Raw genomic sequence first — 26,126 nt, forward strand, 5'->3', positions numbered from 1 at the left:
ATACATAACGAAAACATTTTGCTACTCAGTCTAACTTATTTCTGCATAGTGAAAAGTATAACTGTGCTGCATTACAAGCTTGCTTCTTGAAGTATGAATATACAACACCCGTGAACTTCATCTGAAATAACTCAAAAATAAAATCTAAAAGTTTCTTAAATTAGACTTGTGATTTTTAAAGTTGGTTATGGATAGAAAGCTTTACGGCCAGCATTGAGGAAAAATAGGAGCACTCGAGAATGAGAAGGGAATGCAGTTGTCTTTCGGTCTCACTGGTTGTTTCCATAGTTTTTTCATGTTGATAGAGGTGGATGTTGTATCGCGTGCGCATCCACCTCACAGAAGTAGTCTATGTCTACAACAGCATTCTGTATGAAACATGACCCACAATGTCTTCTTGGCTTGGGAAAGAGTTATGCATTACTTTTGAATTCATGGCAGTATTTTATTTTAATGACCTATGTGCTTAGTGTTGAAGAAATGTGAGTTTGATGGTACTAATATCCCAGACTGTGACAGAATCACTGGTGAATAAAGTAGTTCCTTCAGAACAGATCAATAAAACCCCAAAGGCAGTGGGACATTCAAAAACAGCTGGTAAAATGATCTATACCACCTCCAAGACATAGAATGGGGGGAAGCATTGATGTACTTGAGATAGTGCTTAGTTTGTAAAAGAATATGCATGTGCCAAAAACTCTGCTCACAAGCCCGCAGCCGGTGCTATTAAATGTTGGTGTGTTAAATGAGTAGTTTTGAATCTACCTCTTGCCTCTTTAATCTATTGCCAGGTAGTCCTTCCCCATTTATCTCACTCTTGGAGGTTCCTGCTTTTTCCTTTCTTGGTGATTTTTCCATCTATCTCTTCCTTCTTCTTTCCCATTTGTGTGCTTTTTGCTCTCTTGGTAAATGTCTGATGGGGAATAATAAGTGCTGGTCCCAAAAAATAAGTGTTAGTGGCCCCCACCAGAAACCACAAGTTCAAATTAAGCAGTGTCCTTAGACTGGCAGTAATGCTACCTGGTTTGACACAAATGAAGATCCTCCGTAGCATATACTGCATGTGCAAACAGTTGCATAAATTTGGGAGGGCAAGTGACAACAGATCTTTGAGCAGCTGCAGTTAGTTTAGCACCTTTTACCCAGTGCCTAATTTTAGCTGTTAGTTGCCGGTGAGGGACACCAGCACTTATTCTTTTACATCAGACATGTACGGCGAGCAAATGACAAAAAATCACAAGACGGAGGGAGAGAAAGACGGAAAAGCGTCACAAAGGGAGAAAGGGAGAAAGGGAGAAAGCAGAAAGCTGCCAGGGTGAGCTGAAGGGGCATATGGTGGCTGTAAATGGATTAAAGAAGCCTGAGATGGGTTTAGGATTATGCTGCCTCAGCATTCGGTACTTGTAAATTTAATTGCAGCAGCCCCATGTTTCAGAGGAGAGCTTTTGGCACTGGCACGTTTTTATTTACAAATTAACCACTGCCTTTACCATATAATATGACAATATGATAGATTACAAAAGTTCTGGAGTAGTGTGGGAAAGCAATTGAAAAATATATCGAGGATCACAAAAGCTCTCCAATCTAGAGTTCTGCTGTTGGGGATTAGGAATTAACAAATTCCACTGAAGAATGATAAAGTACTATGTGGTACAGGGCTCTCAGTGACATTTTGGAATATCATCAGGTTGTGGGGCAGTCATAACACCATGTATATTGGGACCTGGACTTCAAGTATGGACTGGTGTATGGATGCAGTGAGATAGGTTTATTTGAATCCTAAAAAAGCTTATAAAGTGTTGGATTCCTGGAGTGTTCATCATGGGCATAAAAGGACCATGATTGTGTCTTGACTTAGCATTTGGGATTGACTACTATGTTAGTATCCGGTTTTCGCAACGTTTGTGTTTCTCTATTTAATCAAATGTTTTGTTTCTTTGTGGTGTTTAGTGTTCATTGCAGTAAGAACAAAATTGTGATGGAAGGAATGCTTGAATTAATCTGAGCCATTGGTGATTGTTTGTGACATTTCCCATCATTTTTTGCCAACTGTGCTATTCTAGACAGATAAAACACCTCAAGCAAATCAATTGTGGTCCGGGTTCCAATAGGAACAGTGCAGCCGGAACTGCCAGGTGAGGTCACACAAACACAAGTCAGTGTTCATTGCAGCCACGCATCATGTATTTTCAGTGACATATTGAAATGTTTTTAATGTTTAATGCAGGCAAAACACCTTTCACACTGAATAGCTTCCTACACTGTTCCTTTATTTATATTTCTATTGTACAAAATTACTTTAGTGCATAAGTATATTCTCTTCATAATTCTTTTGCATCTTCTCATTTGAATCTGAAAAAATGTTTGTGACTTACCCTGACTAGGATTGTGGTTCCTGCTTGGAAAGGGTGCATACCTCTGCCAATCAGAAACCCAATTTCTAACAGGTGGATAGACAAATAGGCTGATCCTGGTCTCCTCTTGGTTCTCAGAGCAGTTTGTAGCCCAAAAAGAGAGCAGTTTGTAGCCAAAAAAGTATAAGTATCAAGTTTTGGATTTTGGTTATCTGGGCATCTATAGCCCCACTCTGTAGGGTCCAGGGCTGTAGATACATCACTTGAAAGGTCAGGACTAACTTAGTCTTGGTCCAGGTGCTGGTTCAAGATAGAGGGAGCCTCTTCTGTCCTTGAGGCTCTGAAGAGGAAGCCATCTAACTAGCCTTCGGAATCACTCTGGTAGTCCTGGGTTGAAGCAGTGAAATGGGGCTCAGCATGATGGGCCTCTGAGGGTTCGAAGCAGGCTTCAGGCAGTAGAGCAGTCCTTCCAGGTGCAGCAAAGCAGTCCTTTGAAGTACACCGCAGACCACAGCAGCAGGCAGTCCTCTGAGAGTCCTTCCGCAGGTCCAGAAAGTGAACTGAAGAGTTCATTTGAGGGTCCTTTTTAGTTCAAGTGCAAGCGATTTGACCTGTTATAAGTATTGTGGGCTTTTAGCCACACCCACCTCACACCCATCACTTTCACTTGTTCATGGGCTTGCCTTTCAAAAATCACTTGATGTCATTGATAATTGATTTATGTTTGTCCTGCCTTGAGAATGATTTTGTCACACCTTGCAGACTGCCCCTGTTAAAATGGAATATTGCTTGATTGTCGATATACTTCAGCATGGGAGAACTATTTATTTTGTCTCTCTCCCCCTGTGCTCCATGGCAGCCATGGCACTCAAAGCATAAACAGACACAACAGCATGAACTCGATCGTCAGTATTAGATCGCTGATCATATTGCTCACAGTTATCTAATCAGAGTCATTAATTGTGGCTCTCCCCTTAAAACACTTGAAATTAGTGAATGCTTAACTAAACCAGAAATCCTCAAAGTGAAAGTGGCTCTCCCTGCACAGTGGGAGAGCCAGCACTACAATACTCACTGCACTCGGGAAAACGTGTACCCTTATGCTTCACAAGTATTCTTTTTCACAACATGTTTGTTCATAACTCAGCCTGTGGTGGTCCTAGGCAATGGGGGCACCACCAAAACATTCACAACGACGTACTCTTTCTGTCTACAACATCTTTGGGTCCACACACTAGGTTAGTGGGGACCCTAAAATAATAACCCCCTCACCATTTAGTGTCTCTTTAATTATTCTCATAGCTGGAACTTTTGTTTTACAGCTGAGATTAGGTTGTGATTTAATGTCCTTTTAAAAAAAATAATGTCATTGTTATAGGGCTGTGAACCCTGAATATGTGTAGTGTACTGTGCTCTCTAGGAGCTAAATATATGGTTGCACTGCAATATTTTCTGCCAATTATTTTGTGTGGTTATGTCTTCTAAGGGCTAACTATACAGTTACATGAACATGTTTCTTACAAATGCTATTTTTATTGTAGGTCCTCTAGGGGCTTTTCTAAGCATTACAGTCAAATCAATATATTTAAATATTTGTGGCACGGAAACTTGTCCCATAATGCTTTGCAGGGCATTACTTTTACAAAACATGTTTGCTCATAACTGAGCATGTGGTAGTGCTAGGACGATGGGATCACCACCAAAATGTTCACTATGTGCTCTTTTTGTCTACATCAGCTTTGGGTCTCTACACTAGGTTAGTACGGACCCCAAAATAAAATAATAACCCTTCTCACCAGTCAGTGTTTGTTTACTTATTTTCATGGTTGGCACTTTTGTTTTATAGATGAGAGTAAGTTATTTTTTTTGTTTCAATAATTTCATTGTTACAGGCTTGATAGTCGTAAAGATGTACAATGTACTGTGTTCTCTAGAAGCTAAATACATGGTTCTACTGTGTTATATTTTGTTATTTATTTTGTGTGGTTATGCCTTTGAAGGGCTAACTATACAGTTACATGAACATGTTTCTTACAGATGCTATTTTCATTGTGGTGTTCTCTAGGGACTGTTTCAAGCATTACAGTCTTTTCAACATGTTAAAATAGTGGTGGCATGGAAACGTGTCCCATAATGCTTTGCAGGGCATTACTTTTACAAAACATTTTTGCTCATAACTGAGCCTGTGGTAGTCCTAGGACAATGGGACCACCACCAAAATGTTCACTATGTGCTCTTTCTGTCTACATCATCTTTGGGTCCCTACACTAGGTTAGTGAGGACCCCAAAATAATAACCCTTCCCACCAGGGCACTTCGGTTTAATTTTTCTCACGGCTACAACTTTTGCTTTAGAATGTCAAGTAGGATGTGTTTTAAGAGCCATCTTTGTAATTTCGGTTTTATAGGTCTGTTGTTCCTGAATATGTGTTATCTATTATTCACTCACTGCATGTGAGGAGTGGTGGTGGGGGTGGTTATGCTTTCTCGGGCTAACAGGACAATTACATGACCCAAAATTGTATTTTCACTGCAGGGTCCTCTAGGGGCTGTTCCAAGCATTTCAGTCATAGCAACATTTTAAAATATTTGGGGCATGGAAACTTGTCCCATAATGCTTTGCAGGACATTACTTTTACAAAACATGTTTTCTCATAACTCAGTCAACAGTGGTTCTAGGACAATGGGACCACCACCAAAATGTTCACAGCATGCGCTTTCTGTCTACATTACATTATCTTTGGGTCCCCACACTACATTAGTAGGGACCCTAAAATAGTAACCCCTCCTACCATGCAATGTCTGTTTAGCTTTTTTCACAATATGAGTTTTTGTTTTACATCTGGGAGTAAGTTGTGTTTTATGTGTTTTCTTTGTAGTATCATAGTAATAGGTTTGTTAGACCTGAGTATTTGCAATGTGCTATACTTTCTAGAGGTTAAATGTGTAGTTGCTCTGTATTGTTTTTTTGTGTGGTTATTTCCACTAGAGGCTAACTGTACACTTATAGGAACATGTTTCTTACAAATGCTATTTTCATTGTAGGGTTCTCTTGGGCTGTTCTAAACATTACTGTCATATCAACATATTAAAATATTTGTGGCAGGAAACTTATCCCATAATGCTTTGAGGGCATTATTTTTGCAAAATATTTTTGCTCATAACTCAACCTGTGGTGGTAACCCCTCCCACCATTCAGTGTCTGTTTAACCTTTCTCATAGCTGGAACTTCTGTTTTACAGATGAGAGTAGGTTTTGTTTTAAAGGCCTTCTTTGTAATATTAATGATATAGGCCTGTTAGCCCTGAATATGTGTAATGTACTTTGCCCTCTAGGTGCTAAATGTATGGTTGCACTGCATTACTTTCTGCCATTTGTTTGTGTGGTTACATGACCATGTTTCTTATAAAAGCTATTTTCACTGAGCGATCCTCTAGGGGCTGTTTTAAGCATTACAGTCATATCAACATGTTAAAATATCCATGGCACAGAAACGTGTCCCATAATGCTTTGCAGGGCATTACTTTTACAAAACATGTTTGCTGATAATCCAACCTATGGTGGTCCTAGGACACTGAGACTACCGTCAAAACATTGACCACAATGCGATCTTTCAGTCTACTTCATTTTTGGGTCCCTACACTATGTTAGTGGGGACTACAAGATAATAACCCCCTACCACCATGCATTATCTTTTGAGGTTTCTTATGGTTAGATGATTATTATTATTATTTTTTTTTAAATGTATATCGTTGAGAGCAGTTATGTTGTGCGGGTATTGTTTATAATGTAATAGTTTAGTTGTTCTTAAAAATGTGTAATGTACTGTGTTCTCTAAGATCTAAATATATAGCTATACTGCATTATTTTTTCATTTTTTTTTTTCATGTGATTATGTTGTCTAAGGGCTGACTGTATGGTCACCTGACCATATTTCTTCTAAATGCTATTTTTACTGTGGTGTTTTCTAGGGTTGTTTTTGTGAGTATTACAGTCAACATACTATAATATTTGCAGCATGAAAAGTCCCCCCATAATTCTTTGCAGGGCATTACTTCTACAAACATTTTTGCTCATAACCTAACCGGTGGCGGTTCTAGGACAGTGTGACCACCTTCAAAATGCTCTTTCTGTTTGGGGTCCCCACTGACCCACTAGGTTAGTGAGGACCCCAAAATAATAAACCCTTCCACCATTTGCTGTCTTTTAAGCTTTTTCATGGCTACAGCTTCTGTTTTACAGCTGAGCGAAGTTTTGTTTTAAAGGTCTTGATTGTAATATTATTGCAGTAGGTCTGCTAACCTTAAAAACATCCTCTATAGGCTGAGTATATGGTTACACTGCATTACTTTCTCCTGTTCTTTTCATGGGGTTATTCCCTCTTGGGACTAACAATATGGTTACATTACCATGTTTTTTACAAATTATGTTTTGGTATGGTGCTCTCTAGGGGCTGTTTTGGGCATTACAGTCTAATGCCCAAAGTTTATTTCTGATAAAGGCTTATATGGTAATTGTACGTTTTAATACTCTCCCTTTACTACAATTATGACCATAATTCAGGCCAACGTAACAGCCTTATTACACCATGACTGTTTGAACACTATTGATATGCCTGGGTGACCCTTCTAGTTTATTTCTCTCATTACTTCTCTGTGGCTGTCTTGTGTCTTTTTTAGGGAGTTGTGTTAGCCATCTAGCAACTCTGATGGCGGGGTGGTGAAAGTGGTATTCTATTGGAATTAGCATGGCAGATTTAAATTAGGATGCTGAATGGCAACATTTTCATTTTTGCAGCAGATATAGGAAGAAGGTAAATGCTTAGTTATATGCAGTTATGTGCAGGGGCACTGGAATTATATGGCAGGAAAAGACTAAATTATAAGGCAGGGGTGACCAATTTATGTTGCAAGAAAAGTCCAGTTATGAATTTACAATGCAAATGGCCCTAACTCTAGCAAATGCAAGACCTATTGCATTGCAAATTCTTGTTTATACCTGGTGCCTTCTTTAAAATAGGGAGCAGTTTCTTGATATTCCCTTTTAAGTTCTTGGAATTTTCTGCCTCTCCTACCCTGGCTCAAGACTGGCTGCAGGCACAATGCAATGGTGACAAGTGTGAAGGCTGGGCTCAAGCTATTGATATGCAAGTAGGGCTCTGCCCAACTCCAACACACCCTTCCCCCATCCTACCAGTGATGGCCCAATCAGGCACACCTGATCCACTTATTATGTGGATGTCTTGGGGGAATAAAGAAACTGCCCACAGTCATGTGACCCAGGAACAGGCTGCATGCACCAAATAGTTAGGGCAAGAAAATGCCAACATTCTAAAAGTGGCATCTTCAAAATTCTAGCTTAAAATCCAACTTTACAATTAAAGAGAGATTTAAATTACAATTTATTAGACCCCAGGCATACAATGTTGACCTATTCCCAATCAAAGGCCAGCACTTATTAAATGTAATAAGGCAACCCAAGGTTATCCTATGGGAGAGGTAGGCTTCACAGTAGTGAAAATGAATTTAGGAGTTTTTCAATACCTGGACAAGTAAAACTTAAAAGCACATCTCTAACCCTCTAATTACAAAGCACCCTGCCCCATGAGCTACCTAGGACCTACATTAGTGGTAACATATATACTATAGAAGTGGAGTTGAAGGCTTGGCAAGGGAGATAAGTTGCCAAGCCGAGTTGGCAGTTTAAGACTGCATGCAGGCTTCAATGACAGACCTCGGGCATGTTTTAAAGGGGTACATATAAGTGCTGCAGGCCCACTAGTAGCATTCAATTTATGGGCGCTGCGTATATGGTATACCAATTTACTAGGGACTTATAAGTAAGATAAATATGCCATTTAGGTGTAGGACAATTTTATCATGGTTAGGGAGTGAGCAAAAGCACTTAAGCACTGGTGAGCAGTAGTAAAGAGCACAGAGTGCTAATGTCAACAAAAATAAATTTAGCAAAAAAGGATGAAGGCAAAAAGTTTGGAAGAGGATCACCCTATGGCTAACGGATCTAACATATAGGCTTATGCATGTGTATTTTCACTTCGGTAGGGAAGAAATATTTGTTCAACTTTTCAGTAAATAGTGCTGTTGGTCACTTTGTAAAGGGAATACATGCCCTTTTACCCACAAGCATGCAGTATACAAGGGACATGATATTGAGTTATAGGTAGGGATACCTATAAACGAAAGCAAACACATCTCCTTAAGCCCTGTTTGTGTTCTGGCCCTGCTTTTGCTAATTTTAAGGTCAAGGGTCACAAGGACAGTGGCAAGGGCCTGCAAAGGGCAAACCAGGAATGGCAGATGCTGCCCCTGGCAACCCCCAGTTAACATCCATAGCCGTATCCACCCACAGGTCTTCCAGTATTTGGACGCAAACTTAGCTCTACCATACTCATGATTATTGACATGTAATACCCACTGTTTGGCCAGTAATTTGGATCACTAGCTGGTGTACAGTACACCTCAATCCTAGCCTGCAGCACCTCTTCCATTATGCCATTGCTTCTTGAACCCACACACATAAATACAGCATAACAGACCTGTAGCACCCTCTCAGGACAACCCACTCACAGCGCTAACTGGTATTTCAGGCAATTTGGCATTGCCAGATGGGTCAGCTTGGAAGGGCCAATGTGAGGGTCATTTTTTCGTCCTGTGACAGGACCAAAAACACTAGCCCACTTATTAACCTGTCTTCAAATCTGGCCCCTCTGGCAGTTCTAGACAGCCCAACGGGCATTCCAGTACTTGCCAGTATAGTATTGCTACTCCATTACTAGGAACTACTAGCTGCTCTGCCACAACTTTCAATCCTGACCATCAGTAACCACCTCTGTACTCTAGTACTAGCACCAATATGCAGCTCCATACACTACAGAGCTGACATACAGCACCCATGCACTAATGTATGAGTACCAGGGCCTCATGCACCTCTGTCATCTAAACTGTTACTTGTAGCACCTACCTACTGCTTCTCTCGTACAGGTACATAAATGCAGATATACCATGCACCATAATTCTACGATTGGTATTTCAATGCTGGGAGCCACATCAGTGCTCCAATGCTCTTAGTTACTGACATGTGACCAGTACTGGATTGCACCAGCAGTGTTACAACACACCTCAGTCCTGACATGCAGCCTTCACCCACTGCTCTTCCTGTGTTAGGCCCCACACACAGCTATGTCATCACCTCCATCCCAACATGCAGCCCCAACCAACTGCGCTTTCATTAATGGGACACACATGTAGGTCTATTATGCTCCTAACACGCACCAACTAACAGCAGCAGTGAGAGATACACACAGCTCTTCCATACACCTCATCCATACACATACATCAAACCTGGCTTACAGCCCCCAAACAATCTTGTTGGTCTCTAAAAATTCCACTCCTCCCTTTCGCCCAAACTTGAATAAAAAGGCTAACATTTCTTTTTTTTGTGTGGTAGATATATGCAAATAATGTCACCATCTTAAATGAAAGTGAAATGACTAAAATATCAGAAATAAGGTATTTAAAGAACGTAAGGTGAAGTAACTAAAACCTCTTGCAACAGAGTGCAACAACCAAAGTTACTGCTTTGTGTTGTGTGAATTGGTGAGAGCAGGAAAGTGTCATAGGTAGTAAGATATGATGCTGTCCTGCTAACCCCTTAGCTCTGGCGCACAATACGCATGCCTAGTGCTGCATTTGCTGGTGTCTGTCTCATGTCTCGCATAGGGTTTGTACTGGAAGGTTTACCTTCCAGAATTCTCCCTTTGCATGTGTGCTGCACAGTGCAGCATCCATGCACAGTAGAAAAAGATTCCTGAAATAAAAGTGTTTCTCCTTGATAACGCAAGTGCTAATGTCAACCTTAAGATGGTTGCACAGGAATGCCCACGCACCACCAGTGGTACACCCCCTCAATGCAAAATACTGCAAAGCAGCACCCGCACCTCTTTCCATTATTTTCAAGCAACTTTCCAGCGAAAACAAGTTTTGCACTAGGAAGTAAAATTGAATAAACATTTAGCACTGATTTGCATCACTTTTGTAATGCAAATCCGGCGCAAAATGTTAGTGTATAAAACCAGAAAAATACCTCTCTGACTGTATGCAAGAAAGTGTGTCATTGCAACAGGTTGACCACACGAAAAAATGTTTTTTGGGCAGCAATAGAACACTTCATGACATTATGGTCCGGACTTACAAACATCTGGCACATCAGTACTGATACGCCACAATTCCATGGCACCTAGCAACACCATGGGTGCGCCATATTTAAAATACGGCACACCATTGCGCACTTTAGACCAATAGCATCAACATCATTGACGCTATTGTGGCGCTTTTCTGCACTAGCGTAAAATACTTGATGCTAGTGCAGCAAAGTGCAAGGAGGCCCATTGATTTCAATGGGTGCATCCTTTTAACGACTGCTTTAAGCAGGTGTTAAGAATGACACCAAAAATGGCACAATTAAATCTTGTAGTTTTAAATGTGCCATTTTTGCCAACCTCCTAATGCCGGAACACCCCCCTTACATATAGTATGCCTGGAGCTGTCATAATGTGGCGCGAGGGGCCTCAAAGTGGGGCAATGCATGCATTGCGCCACTTTGTAAATATGGCTTGGTGATCTTTGCCTCATTGAGCCACATTAGTGTAAAACAAATTACGCTGATGTGGTGCAAGGAGGCACTGGGGCCTTGTAAATCTGGCCCCGTGTTTTCTCCAGTGAAGTCAGAGTGGACTTCCATACCAATACTGGAAACCTTTAGTTGAGGCAAATTTATGATCTAAGCTGCGCAAGGCCTGGAAGTCTCTAATAGTGACTGTGTGCTAGGAGACACATTGGATGGTCAGGCTGTATTGTAACAGTTGCAAGCAGTCGCTGTTGCAATCTCTAACAGTGCTGCCACCAGCAGTAGCTGTTTTCTGAAACTCTGTAGCATTTTGCACAGCGAAGAGTCCCTTTTACTTTCTTTCTGGTGCTGCCTTCTGATGATAGGGGCTTCGAGAGCAGCGCAAGTGGCCACATAGGCAGTGCTAGGATCCATGAAAGAGGAAAATTTCCCTCCAGGTCCTCACCAGAGTCAAGTGCGAAGCAAAGCCCTAGTTCTTTTTTTTTTAATTCTGTGACTGCGAGTTCTTATGCAATAAGGCACCTGGAAGTTTTGTATTTTATTTAGATTACCTGTACCACTAACGTGCTCAGGGCCCTATCAAACACGAGATGCCTATGGCTTACCTATGTGCTGATATTCATAGTTTGTTTGAAATTTCCAGCAGGGCCATCAATACAATAATTATCAAGAGGGTTCCATTTTGTAATCTGCCATCTTGCAGACCCCTCCAGCGCTTACAATAACAGTTTACATGGGTTTGCATGCCTACGTAGGGCCTAGACAGAAGATTGGAACAGGCAAGGTGAGCGGATGAAGAAGTATATATATGCTTGATTGTGTGAGTAATAGTAAGTATATGTCTTTGGGTTTGTGTATGTATGCATGAGTGGTGTGTGTGCATGTGCGTCCTATCTGTTGTGTGTGTAGTATGTGTGTGCAGATTGTATGTGTAGCATCATGACTCTGGTGTCCTGCCTAGACGTGTCTCTGATGGGCCTGATCCCAGCATCTCAGCCCACCCTCAGTGTAAACATGCCTCTTCTTCCATCATCACTCCCATTGTTAAGGTCTGCTGTTGCTGGTTTTTTGACTGTGTGCACTGGGACTCTGATAAAAAGGCCCCAGTGAATGTGATTTGACCCCCAAAACATGTTGAAATTGGTTACACTTTTAATTGACACATTTAACTTATTAAAATATGGTGCTAAATGTACACAGGGCCTGCAAGTTAATTGTAACTAGTGGACTGCAGCACATATTGTGCCATCACTAATGTGAAAATGAAAAACATGCACAACATGACTGCAGCCTGCCACCAGTAAGCTTTAACTTGTAAATTCGACCTGCCAAATAGCCCCTTTTGATAGGTCTAAAGCCTCCTTTAAATATGAATGTCACCCCTAACTAAATCCTAAATCTCATCAAATAGGCTACATGGTACTTAAAACCAAGACATGTAAAGGCCTAATGTTAAACATGTCCTTATAGTGAAAATACCTAAAAGCAATGCTCTCTGTAGTGGGGTCAGCTCTCCCATAGGAAAGAATTGGGGTACGTTATTAAAGTTATCTCCACCTAGGAACCAGATAAAAAGTTTCTTTTAAAACTTTTTAAAATTGTAGCCGAAGACCAATTCACTGGCAAAGTCAGATTTGTACTAAGTATTGTTTTAAAAAAGTCACCTTTTAAAATCCCCCTTTATCCTGTCTAAAACCTCTAGAAGCCTAGCCCCCCTTCCATTTCTTCACAGGACGCCTAATCTGTCACTAGTAGATGTAGCTCACACTTGAACCTGCCTACCTTTTGTCCTCTTAAACTACAATCCCAATTGAAGACAGGCTGCCTTCAGACTCGGTTTTAAGTGACCACAGATGAGGGGTTGCTCATTTCCCTGGCTACACTTCTAGGTTGAGCACAAGGGCTCTGCACAAGGGAAGTAGGTTCTGCCATCTTAATTTTAGATAAAGAGGAACACTGTGGTTCTGCTTGCGGTAGGATACACAGGAAATACTGCAAAAAGGGATAGTTTTAGGTCAAATCACCTTCTACCCACAGGCTTGTGCCAGACATAAAGGTGGCATCCCTGGGAACCCTCTTCAGAATACTACCAGACCTGTGGAAGACAGAAGGACTGCACTTGTTATTGAGAGCTGTTGGACCTGCTCCTACTTGTATCCAAAACAAAGAAGTGGACTCCTGGGATTAGTTGGCTGACTTCCTTTTAATCTACAAGAACACAAAAGGTGCAAGAAGCACACTTTCCTGAAGGAGCCCAGTTGACCAGTTTCAACTTGACCTGCCCTGCTGGTGGCTTCTCCTGAAATGAGTGCTAACCTCCAAATGCCCTCTCACACGCACACACACAGATCCTAGACCCTTGGCTGGTGTTAGAGTGTACTACTCCTATCTCCAAACTACAAGAAGGGGGGCCTAAAAACTGTTTGTCAACTTTCTGTCTGGAGACGTTGAGACCTTCTGGGCAGGCTCTTAGAACTTTACCCACTTGGTGCTTCCCCCCTTCATCAACAACAGCACGGAGTGCCCACTTTATGGCTAGTTGACATTTTCAAGCCCAACTTTGGATCCAGTTTGCAACTCTCGCTGCCAACAAGTCATCTATGACTATTTTTGTGCCATAAATGTTTCCAAGTCAGAAGGTAAACTTTTCACTGGGAGGAAGCTGGTCCCTGTGTCCGGCTGGCAATCCATCGTGGTCAGTCTTTACTTTTGACTTTGGCCCAGTCTAGCATGACCAGGTACCTGCGGTTGGTGCATTATGCTTTATGACGCTATTTTTATTTAGAAATATTTGAAAATCATTCATCCAATTACCCCTTTTGAAGTTTTTTTGCTTTAGTGTCATTTTGTTCATTAAAATATTCTCTGTCTATTTGCAGTGGGGTTTCTACAATGTTGTGTTTTTGAATTTTGAACTTCTACATGCTTCACATATTTTCTATCTTCTGGTAGATATACTCTCTGCATATCTACCAGAAGATGGGCTCATGTTTAAATTACTGAAAACTTTACTGCACCAAACAAGAACAGCAACATTGTTACTGATGATGGCCTACCATCCACCCCAAATAATCGTTAACTTTCTCACACTCAGCATATGATATTCAACCCCGGCATGTGATGTGATATACAAGCTTGTATGGAGGAATCCATTCATATTTAGCAGTAGAAAGAGCCAATGAATATTGGCACCAACAATATTATTGTGCAAGGGTGAATATTAAGAGTCAAAATATCGAAAGGTAAGTGCATATAGGGAAGTATAGATTTACTATTCCCAACTCCACATCTGCACACCTCAAAGATATATTTACTATGTAAGTAGATATAGAAAATCAAGACTTACTTACATATCAATATATTATTTTCAATATTCTGGCTTCAATATTGTGTCCTATTGATGTTGTGATTTTGATATTCAGGGGGCACATTGTGGCAGTATCAGTTATATTTACTTTGGCTTGTATCTCATGACTGGAAGTGAGGCAATTCAGCATTTAAGTTATTGAAGTTTTTATGGCACTATTCAACATCCGTACTATTGGTGTGGCCTGCCCTTCCTCTGAATTTGTAAGATTTTTGTAGAAATACTTGTTGCACTGAGTTTCCAATGTTTATCTCTGCTGACTATGTTTTGAAACATTGGTCTCTTGAACTTGGAAAAACTTTTCCACGCAACTACAACAAACATGGCACCCAATCAGCAAATGTCAGCGACGCAGTGGAGCCACTGCACCAGCAGCTCAGCGGAAGTCACAGAGATCGCTACCTGCTAGGCATCCTCCAACCTGGTGGCCCCACGCTAGGGTCTAAATGACCCAGTAAGATTCCTAGACGATCCCTTTACGAATGTGTTGCTCCATGACCCCACCTGTTCTAAGTGCCCCATGGCCTGTAGTCGCTCCTCCATGTTTTTTAAACCATTTTAATAATTTTGTATAGAGATGCAGAATTACAGAGAAACATCAAGTCCCGTATTTATACTTTTTTTAGCGCCGCATTTGTGCCGCTTTTTGACGCAAAACGGCGCAAACCTACAAAATACAATGGCATTTTGCAAGTTTGCGCCGTTTTTGCGTCAAAAAACGACGCAAATGCGGCGCAAAAAAAGTATAAATACGGGCCCAAAAGTGGAGACAAATAAGACTTGCAGACCCACTTAGGCTGGGCATTCCACTGCCTCCTGCACCGCCACACACTATATGCAGATTCCATGCTGTTATTTAAGGTCAGTTGTTATGCATTGACATTCAGATTCACAGACGAATGGGTTTTGAAAGCAGACTAGAAAGGATGGATTTTGACTTGCATTTTTATATTTTTGCCTGCATTATTTTTTTAACTGTGCTGATCGATAGTTGGATAAATATCAAGTGCACGAATGTAAATTCTGATCGGCACAGTAACAGTTGCAATTGTAAGATCGTAATGTGCCCATAGTAAATGTCAGCGTTTTCAGAGAAATTTAAAATTTGAATCGATTGGCTTTGCTTTGTAGTTCAGCCATATGTAATAAGATTGCAAAGAGACTAAAATCAAAGATACTAACTGGGAACAGCTCGTGAAATGGCTGCAACTGATAAGTTAGTTAAGAATTAGCAAGATATATATGATATTTCCAAAGTGTCAATAATCGCTAACGGTTTAATGAATGTCGTTTGAGAACTTGAATGATTGGGGAGTTTGGAAAATCCTCCCACACTCCTCCCCAGGATGCCTGAATTTGAAAACCTCCAGCCGTTTGTCTTCTTTCACTAGCTGGGCAGAGTGGGACGAATGACCTGTAGAAGAAAGATAGAAAGGAACCACGGTTTGCTGTTGATGGGGCAATAAGCTTTAAATTGGGCTCTCTGTTATAGGGAGTTTCAGCCAGTGTCGCTTTGGACCTAGTTGTGCCAAGTGACATTATAAACCCAGATTTGCAGAAATATTGGGGCATATTCAAGAAAAGTGGCACTGCACAGATGCTGCACCACTTTTCTTACGCCTTTTACTGCCACTCTACTGCCACCATGTGTGTGCCGTATTTAAAATACGGGGCACCATGACGCAGGGTAGGGGGGCAATAGCGTTATTTTTCATTACACTATTGATGTACTCTGCAGGAATAGCGCCAAAATATTGGTGCTACTCCTGCACAGTAGTTAGGGGCATGTTATAAATAATGGTAGCCTCCACTTAAACTCTGCTTTGAGCAGGCATTAAAATGACTCACCCATTTTAATCATTGGGCCTCCTTGTGCTTTGCTGCACTGACGTAATTTTTTTTTATGCCAGTGCAGCAAAGCAACACAATAGCATCAAAAATGTTGATGCTGTTGTCCTAATGACCACCATGGTGCACTGTATTGTAAATATGGCTCAACCATGGTGTCATTTGGTAGGCAAGGGTGACGCAAGAAAAGTGACCTTTTACTATGATCAAATTTATAGTGACATAAAGGAGAGTTTTCAGTTTTTCTGGGCACCCCAGTCAGTGTCCTGAGTGCACTCATTATGAGTTAAGCGCCTTTATGTGTGCTACTTGGAACTCTAGAGGCTGCATCAGGGAGAGAGGCTCTGGCAGCGACTTGAACTCTAGAACCTCAGCAGAACGAGGAGGGTATTAATTTATGTTTTCTTTAATGTTCATTTAAAAAAAATATTTGTTGCTTTCTGCGTTTGCCAAGTTTTTGACCGTCTTCATTTTTTATTTTTTGTTTATTTATTTTTTTGCAGGTGGTGCTTTTCCTTTTACCATTGGTCGAATTTCTCATGGGTTCCATGTACGTCCAGACTTGTGTGCTGTGGACAATAAAGTTGACCCAATGAACTACCGTGGTCTATTTTACACGGATTCTTTAGTCCATGACCCTCGAGCTTTAAAGCTGCTGGTGGACATAATAGGAGAGGTGAGATTATACATGTGATATTCCTTGTCATTGTTTATGAAGTAGCAGTTGTAAAGTGCCAGCTTTCAAAGGTACAGGAGATCCACATGGCATGAAACCAGGGACTGTATTAGAGTAAGGGTGCACTGTCCTTGAAAGTACTGAGGCTCACCTTTAACTAGGTGTGCTAGTCGCAAACAGGGACACTGCTCCCTATTACTGATAATGCACTGTTCCTCCCCCTCACCCAAACATCCGTTGCCCTGGGGTTAGCACATTCATGAAAGAAGGACCGTTTGTTTAAAACAGTTGGTCTGCCTTTCACAGTGCAGGGGACACCAAGCTGCTCTTTCAAGGGTGAGAGAGATCCCACTGTAGGCAGGTGCACTGAGTGACTGCACCTGCCTGCAGGAGGATGCAGGAGGTTCATGGAACTCTCTTTACCTCCTCCAGATGTGGGCCGTCCAGGGGTGCCCTGTTCTGCTCAGATCTTTATGCATCCAAATTACCTCTTTTAATCTGTCCCTGCTTTCATAATAAAGCTCAGGCAGACTGGCACAGTGTTTCCCTCATTTGCCAGGGACCATACCCCTATGCAGTTACATGTACAGCAGCACTATCCTTATAACAGAAGGAGCCAAACAAGCATTTAAAGTGCCCATAGGAACAGAAAGCAAGCGCACAATCCTGTTGCTTTTCCAGGGCACTTTACATAATGTGGCCCCAGCTGTTAAATTAATGGGGTGAGCGGTTGTTGAACTGGGACTGAGGTCTCATAAAGTTAAAACATTTTGGTTCTTATTAGAGTAAACATTTTCTATTAGAAATCCCAAGCTCACCTTTTGTAGCGTGGTCAAACAGCAAGGCTTTCGTCAGAGAAAAATGCATGTGGTGTTGGAACACCAAAACCAAAACAGTTGAGAAATTAACAAGACAATATACTCCACTTTAGTGGAAAGGGACCCTGTTTACTGGTTAAAATGGCACACATAGTGTAAATATACTCCTGCTGTTTTCCTTACCTTCAGAACTGCTTTGCCAGGTCCATAGAATTGAAGGAAAGCATGGATTTGTAATATTCATTCTACCACAAAGACATGACTTCTTCCAAGCAAGTCACCTTCTTCCTTCTCATTTCAGTCTTTCTGCCTGCTCTGAGAGGAGTTATAACAGTCCTTGTAGAACGAACATAGCAGTAATTGCTGAATTTGTCTGAGCAAATCAGGTTAAAGTTCCAGCTGATTATTCCCATATCTTCTCTGGCTTTGTTGCCTAAGCAAGTCCACAATGTGTCGTTTTCCAGTTTTACAAAGAGTCCAGCACTGACCTTGGCCTACAATTCCATCACTTTTTTTCCCTTCATTCTTTGCAAAAGTAAGCAAGTTCCACCACACAGGCTCCATGAAAAAGTCTAGCCTTCCTGGGCACATCTGCTCTTGCACTATGGTCTGTGACTCTTTAAGATCTGCCGTGTCATGCCTTTATCCTCAAAGAATGGGGCGGAAGGGAACATTGTGGTGTGCATATGAGGTCGGGAAGGGACAGGAATACCTTTGTCCAGATCAGTGGCAGTTAGTCTGTTGTGGTTTGCACTAGATCACTTGGCTGGAATGCGATGACAATCACTTTGAGGTCACAGCATTCCAGGGAGTGTGAAGCTTCTGGCAGAGGTTTGAATGTGGTCAGTTGCAATCAGTTCGCTGCCTGAGGAGGTGGAATAAATATACTACAAATCTAATGATGGTTTATAAAGAACCTTTGAAGTGAAAAGCGTATTCTTAATACAGGCAACGAGGGAGAAACTGTCGCCAACCTCCTAGATGAATCAGAACCCACGCCACCTATATTAAGCATCTTTTGAAGTGATATTGTGGACACCGATGTGAGTGGGGAACCACCAAGAGAGAGAGGATCTCTGTGTATGTTTTTGCTGGCCCGAGGTGTGGGCGGAACTTTGGTGCATTTTGCGACTAGTTGAAGGCACTGACCTGGGAGAGAGGTGTGCTCTTGTTGCTGTCTGCGAGCAAAATTATGATGTTGTGAGCACCTGATGTTCCGTCCAGCGTGATTGACATTGTGAGCATGTGCCGTTCCATCCAGCGTGACTGGATAAAGCTGGGGAACATGAGTACTGGAGAACAAGAAGTTTTGTTGCAACAATGTTGCTTCTTACGTACATGGGAAAACTTGATTGTAAATGACTACACCCATTTTTGATGAATCCTCACGTGGGTCACTCGGCAACAATCGGTAATCCTCACACCATTAATATTTAATTATTTATTCAATCAATCAGTCAATCAATTTATAAGGTGCACTACATACCCGTGAGGGTTTCAAGGCGCTGGGGGGAGAGGGTGCTGCTACTGCTTGAAGAGCCAGGTCTTAAGGTGTCTTCTGAAGGTGAGCAGGTCCTGGATCTGTCTTAGGTCAGACGGGAGGGTGTTCCAGGTCTAGGCGGCGAGGTAGGAGAAAGATCTGCCGCCGGAGGATCTGCGCCGGATGCGGGGGATGGAGGCGAGGGCAAGGTTGGCGGAGCGGAGTTGCCGGGTGGGGGTGTAGAATCAGAGTCTGTTGTTCAGGTAGGCTGGTCCTGTGTGGTGAAGTGCTTTGTGTGCGTGGGTGAGGAGTTTGAAGGTGATCCTCTTGTCGACGGGGAGCCAGTGTAGGTCTCTCAGGTGGGGGGTGATGTAGATGAGTCGGGCGGAGGCGTTTTGGATGCGTTGGAGTCGTTGCAGGTGTTTGGACGGGATGCCTGCGTAGGGTACGTTGCCGTAGTCGAGCCTGCTGCTGACGAGGGCCTGAGTTACTGTTTTTTTTCTTGTTTTGGTTGGGATCCATTTGTAGATTCTGCAAAGCATGCGGAGGGTGTTGTAGCAGGAGGAGGAGATGGCGTTGACTTATTTTGACATGGAGAGGGATGAGTCGAGGATGAAGGCGAGGTTACGTGCGTGGTCTGTTGGTGTCGGGGGGTACCCAGCGAGGCTGGTCACCACGAGTTGTCCCAGGCGGAGGGGGTGGGCCCAAGGATGAGAACCTCCATTTTGTCCAAGTTCAGTTTCAGCCAGCTACTTCTCATCCACTTGGCGACGGCCTTCATGCCCTCGTGGAGGTTGGTTTTGGCGGTGTGTGGATCACTCTGCAACAAGCAGTGATCCACACACCTTTGAGATTAATCGGTTGTCTGCACCCAACTGATACCTAATTCTATATTGACACGTGGATCACTCTGCAACAAACAGTGATCTGCACACCATTGATATTAATTATTTGTAGACAATAAACAAGGAAGAAATTATTATTTTTTCTATACCTATATATATATATATATATATATATGTATATATATATATATATAAATATACACGTTATTTGCTGGTCTTCGTTTCAATGATCAGCACACTGGAGTCCTTTTGAACAACTGAGAAGCAGGTTGTTAGCCCAAAATGTTTATATTGTTACTAACAATTCAAATATTTAGACATTATGGCGGGCACTAATATGTCTCAACCTCCTCATTTCCTTTCAGATAAGGGCGATCCTATTTTGCCATGGAAAAGATGGAAACATATTTGATTCATACTTACTTGCAATTGGAGGAGAACATTTTTCAACAGTTCGCAAACAAGCTGTATTATTACATAATTTAGGAATAGAAGGGAGAGATGTGTATGAGAGTTTGGAGGAAATCATCATTGGTCATATGTAGGATGAACCAGATCATGTTTTTGACATGTCGGTAATGATGTTGGAGAACCATTTAGGTGCACAGATTAATGTGGTCCTGGAAACGCACAAATTTTTCACAAGAGTGCAGGGGAAACAGGAGAAAATTGGCACGTATGTTGTGGCCCTGAAAACGTTGGCTCCTCCATGCAAATTTGAACAACTGGCTGATTCTCTTGTCAGAGACTAGATTGTCAGGTGCACGAACAATGTAAAAGTACAAGAAAAATGATTAGCAAAAAATCCCACTTTGAAAGAGACAATAGCTATAGCTGAAGGTATAGAGAAGACTAGTATGTAGGTGGTGAAATGTGTGGTGAAAAAGAAAAAGGCATCATGCTTATGGATGAGTCAGTGAATGAAGTAAGAGGAGTTGGTAGAAATGCAGAGAAGGAAGTAGACAAACTGCACACTGCTGCCACGGAAAGCCTGGCGGTGTGCAACCTCGTAATCCAGACAGCGGCCTGAGGCCTGCTGCCGGATTGGAGGAGGTCACCGCCGGCCGCGGCGGTGCAACCGATTTGGTGGGCCAGGCAGAGTACTCATAATACGGCCGTCTTCACCCCCGGCTCTAAGGCGGTGAGACCGTCACGGCGAGTCTGGCGGTCTAAAGACCGCCATACTCATAATGAGGGCCTCAGTCAGTTGTTCAAAATACGCATGTACGAGCTGAAGTTGCCAAGGCTGCAACATACGTGCCAATTTTCTCCTGTTTCCCCTGCACTCTCATGAAAAATTTGTGAGTTTCCAGTACCATATTAATCTGTGCACCAAAATTGTTCTCCAACATCAATACAGACATGTCAAAAACATTATCTGGTTCATCTTCCCCATGACCATTGATGATTTCCTCCAAACTCTCATACACTTTTCTTCCTTCTAGTCCTAAATTATGTAATAATATAGCTTGTTTGCGAATTGCCGAAAATGTTTCTCCCCCAATCGCAATTAAGTATGAATCAACATCTACTTCCATCTTTTCCATGCAAAATAGGATCGTCCTTATCTGAGGAAAATGAGGAAGTTCAGACATATTAGTGCCTGCCACAATGTCTGAATATTTGAATTGTTAGTAACACTAGAAGTACTTTGGGCTAAAAACCTGCTTCTCAGTTGCTTAAAAAGACTGCAGTGTGCTGATCACTGAAACGAAGAACAGCAAAGAACTTGCATATATATATATATAGAAACAAAATTAAACTCTGCCTCATTTATTGTCAGCAAACAATTAATATCAATGGTGTGCAGATCACTGTTTGTTGCAGAGTGATCCACATGTCAAAAAATAATTAAATACTAATGATGTACGGATCACCGCTTGTTGCCGAGTGACCCACGTGAGAAGGATTCATCAAAAATGGGTGTAGGCATTTACAATCATGTTTTCCCTTGTACGTGAGAAGAAAAGGTTGTTGCAACAAAACTGCTTGTTCTTCAGTTCTCCCGTTCCCCAGCTTTATCCAATCACGCTGGACAGAATGTCACATACTCACGATGTCTCATTTTGCTCGGAGACAGCAATGCGAGCACACCTCTCTTCTGATTCAGGGGCACATTTATAGGCCCCTAGCGCCACCTTGTGCCACATTAATGCCACTTATTTTGATGTTAATATGGCCCAACAAGGCCAAAATCCCCACGCCGTATTTAAAGAGTGGCTCAATGCATGCATGCATTGGGCCACTCTGTAACCCTTTGCGCTACATTATGCCTGCTTGAGGCATAATGTATGCAAAGAAGGGGTTCTCCCGTTAGGGGAGCTGGAAAAATAGCACAAGGAAATCTATGAGATTTCCTTGCGCCATTTATTAGAGCACTTTCAACGCCTGCTCAAAAGCAGGCCTTAAAAGGGGGCTTCCATTCTTTAGAATGGGCCCCTAAGTACTCTGCAGGAGTAGAGCCAATATTTTGGCCCTACTCCTGCAGAGTACATCAATAGCGTCATAAACAATGACACTATTGCCCCCCATGCCTGCTCTATGGTGTGCCGTATTTTAAATACGGCGCACATATGGTGGCGGTAGAGGAGTGCTAAGGGGTGCAGGGAAAGTGGTACTGCACTCAGTGCAGTGTCACTTTCCATAAATCTGCCTCCCAGTGCCTTCAACCAGTCACACACACGTGCCAAGGTTCCACTCACACCTGGGCTTGGTTCACTGGTTTCAACCGATCGCAAAACGCGCTAAAGTTCCATCCATACCTTGGGTCAGCAAAAACATACACAGTGGTTCCACTCTCTCTTGGCAGCTCCCCTCTCACCTCGGTGTCCACAATATCACTTCAAAAGATGCTTAAAATAGGAGGTATGAGTTCTGATTCATCTAGGAGGTTGGCAACAGTTTCTCCCTCATCGCCAGGATTAAGAATACGCTTTTCACTTCAAAGATTCTTTCATAAACCTTTATTAGATTCACAGCATGTTTATCCAACCTCCTCAGGTAGCAAACCGACCGTAACTGTCACATTCAAATCTCCCTCAGAAGCTTGACACCCGCTGGAATGCTGTGACCTCAAAGTGATTGTCACCGCATTCCAGCCCAGTGATCTAGTGCAAACCACAACACATCTCTCTTCCTTATAATATCATATCAGAACACTACGATTAAAAATCAATATTAAAATAATAAGCTTCTAATGGAACAAATCACATCATGGAAATCATATGTATACAAAAAGAAAATGAAACATATTATATACTTACATTCACTTTATGTAAAACAGTAAAAGGTTCCCTTATTTAATAAAATTCTTCCATTTCATGACCTAATGATGTCTGTAGTTTGTAACTTTCCCCATTACGTAGTCCTTGTGCTAAGCTGGTTCATATAGGTGCCTTGGCCTAAAGGGAAATTGTATTCTTACCTCAGTAGGACTGAGTACATTTAAGATAATCATTCCCCTTTTACCACCAAGTTATTACTTCCTGGATTGAAACTCAGCCTACAAAGCTCTCCCTGCCCTACCCCTACTCTGTGTCTCATTTTCTTACATTATTCGTTGTGCACAGCCACTCTTGTTCCTTTTTCAGCATTTAAATGTAGATTGTTTCTGTGTTTGTGCTAGAATCCTATGGAAAGACACGTATTTGAAAAAGTATTTTATAACGTACAGGGAAATTCAGCCTTTATACTCAAAATGCATTATAGGGAATGAGAGGGACAGAGGCCAGATCCTACTTTCATTAAGAAAGTATTTTGATTGAAAAATGAAAATATTAAACAAGAGACAACTACAACATGCATTTGCAATGCACTGGGTCTCGCGTTAGCTCGAGTTAGAGCTATTAGCGTTGTAAATTCCTAATTCAACTTTTCTTACCACATAAATTGAAACGAAAAAGTAAAACAGTTGACATAAATGAGCCGATTCAAAGTGCCACAGCCACCATGTGCGTGAAGGAGAGACACAAAAGGAAAAAGAAGTTTGATCTCAGTCAAATGTATCGGCAATCGTGCAATTATCCATGTAACAAGGTCAATGATAAAGGCGTAACAAAACTGTCTCAAGGAGGGACAAACGTAAAGCATTTACCAATGATAACAAAGGATTTTTGAAAGGCAAGCCCACGAACGAGTGATAGTGATGGACGTGCAGTGGACGTGGTTAAAAGGCCACAGATAGATTACAAAACGTAATAGCGTTTGTGCGCTCGACCTAAAAATAGATAGTGAGGCTGAGGTGGAATAAAAAGGTCAGACAATTAAAAAGTATTTATACTTTTTTCGGCCAAAGTGAAAATGAAATACGCACACCGCAACTATGGGTCTTAGATATCCTTCCCACCATTCTTTTGCGCAGCTGTCTAGCTCCTTTCATCAGATCAATATAAAACAATCCCAGTACTTTGAGGTGGTGATAGAGAAACATGTCTAGACTGGAACCCAATACTGTAAGCATTTTCTCCCATGGAGCCCGGACTGAGAGGTAACAAGCAGCGCTCCTGATTGCATACAGTGAACCTGATGAAGCAGTCTGACCCTTTCCAACAGGATTTGTAGAAAGAGAGGATCATCCTGCAAATAACTAGTTTTAAAATAAGCCCAGATTATTTATTTCACAACACAATTTTCACAAACTAAATTGCATAGGTTTTTCTAGCAGCACTAAAGTCTAAAGACAAACTCACAAATTAGTTCAGTACTTCTGGCACAGTATCCAGAAGCATTTCTCCAATCATGTACGGGTTTGCAAGAAAATTGTGTGCTGCGTCCTCAGTGTAATTTTTAGGGGTGGAGAACCTGGGGATCCCAGGCCATTCAACCTTGATGCGCAAGGCAACGGTCCTCAGGCCTACCATGGGGTTTCTCTACGCCCCATTCGACTAGATTTGCTGTGATAAAGAAACGCACGCAAAATCTAACTCTTATCAGAAAGATCATGACTTGAGCCCCCATCACAAACTGCAGAAACAGTTTGAGTGAAATAAATAAATAAGGAGACTTAGAAAGAAAGGGAAACATATGTGCAGGAGACGTGTGATTGGGGGGATATTGTGCACCCAAATTATGTAATATCATTCCGAAGAAGGCAGATGATAAAGGGGGTGAAGCAATTGAAAAAGTGGGGCATCGATATCAGACTGACAGGTTTCAAGTAACATAGAGTGTCAATGCAGGCATCACACGCCTGCACTGGCGTCCACGATGTGTTCCCAATAATGCTACACTATAAGATTCATTGTTCGTGCGACATATTTTATTTAATTGTATTCATTTATTTTGTTTCATGTAGGCATAAAATGCCGCCTTTTTTGCCAATGTGGCCTTCCATGCATGAAGATGAGTAAACAAGTGTTGGCAAGTGTGATTGGGTTACAGTGAGACACATGTGAGGTCTACTATGGGTTACAGCCCCCCAGGCTGCAGCTAAGGTTCGGGAACTAGTTTGGCTGCGCCAGTACGTCGAGGATCTGACTAGAAGATACTGTGTGGACACGGAAAGTTTCTACCACACACTCAGCAATGCAGCCTTGTGGGTCAGTTCTTTACTGTGTCCATGAAGTATGGATTTTAATCATACAACTCGGTCTACAGGTACATTTTGAATAGTTTTCTCTACAGTATGTGAAGAAGACGTTTGATAGTGAGAAAGCAGGAGAAATGAACTTGATAGAAATGAGTGTAATCAGAACCTCCTTTAAGCGGTGGTGACAGCGCCACTCCTCTATGTCACAAACTGCCCACCTCCAGAGCAGACGAGAGAGGCAAAAGCCAAGAGATGAAAGAAAGCTACAGCAACATCAATTGTATTATTTTGGGCCGCCAGAGGTTATACTTGTGGCCTCTGTCCTTTGGTTTCCTACCCTGGAAGGAATTCCTTACCCTATGAATTCAGCCTCTCTAGAGGCATACGTGGTTGTGGTACAAGGCATACTTATGGCATCCCAAATGTAGATGTACCTTTCTGAAAAGCACTCTGTCACCACTCTTTTGTGTCTAGTTTGTGCTGTTTGAACACAAATGAATAGCACTTGCTATTGCTAAGTACACAGTCTGAGAAATCCAAGTCCTAATCTGCTTGAAAAGTGAAAT

The 26,126-nt window shown here is 41.9% G+C and overlaps 1 protein-coding gene across 1 annotated transcript in view; it reads left to right on the forward strand.

Annotated features, from left to right (window-relative positions):
• ACMSD (aminocarboxymuconate semialdehyde decarboxylase) overlaps positions 1-26,126 on the forward strand; it is a 739,737-nt gene that overhangs the window by 612,867 nt on the left and 100,744 nt on the right. Inside the window, exon 8 of the mRNA XM_069221357.1 lies at positions 16,718-16,890. Within this exon, the coding sequence (XP_069077458.1) occupies positions 16,718-16,890 (173 nt within the window). The remainder of the gene's footprint in view (positions 1-16,717; positions 16,891-26,126) is intronic.

Source organism: Pleurodeles waltl, chromosome 3_1 (genome assembly GCF_031143425.1).
Source record: "Pleurodeles waltl isolate 20211129_DDA chromosome 3_1, aPleWal1.hap1.20221129, whole genome shotgun sequence".
Taxonomy (NCBI): Eukaryota; Metazoa; Chordata; class Amphibia; order Caudata; family Salamandridae; genus Pleurodeles; species Pleurodeles waltl.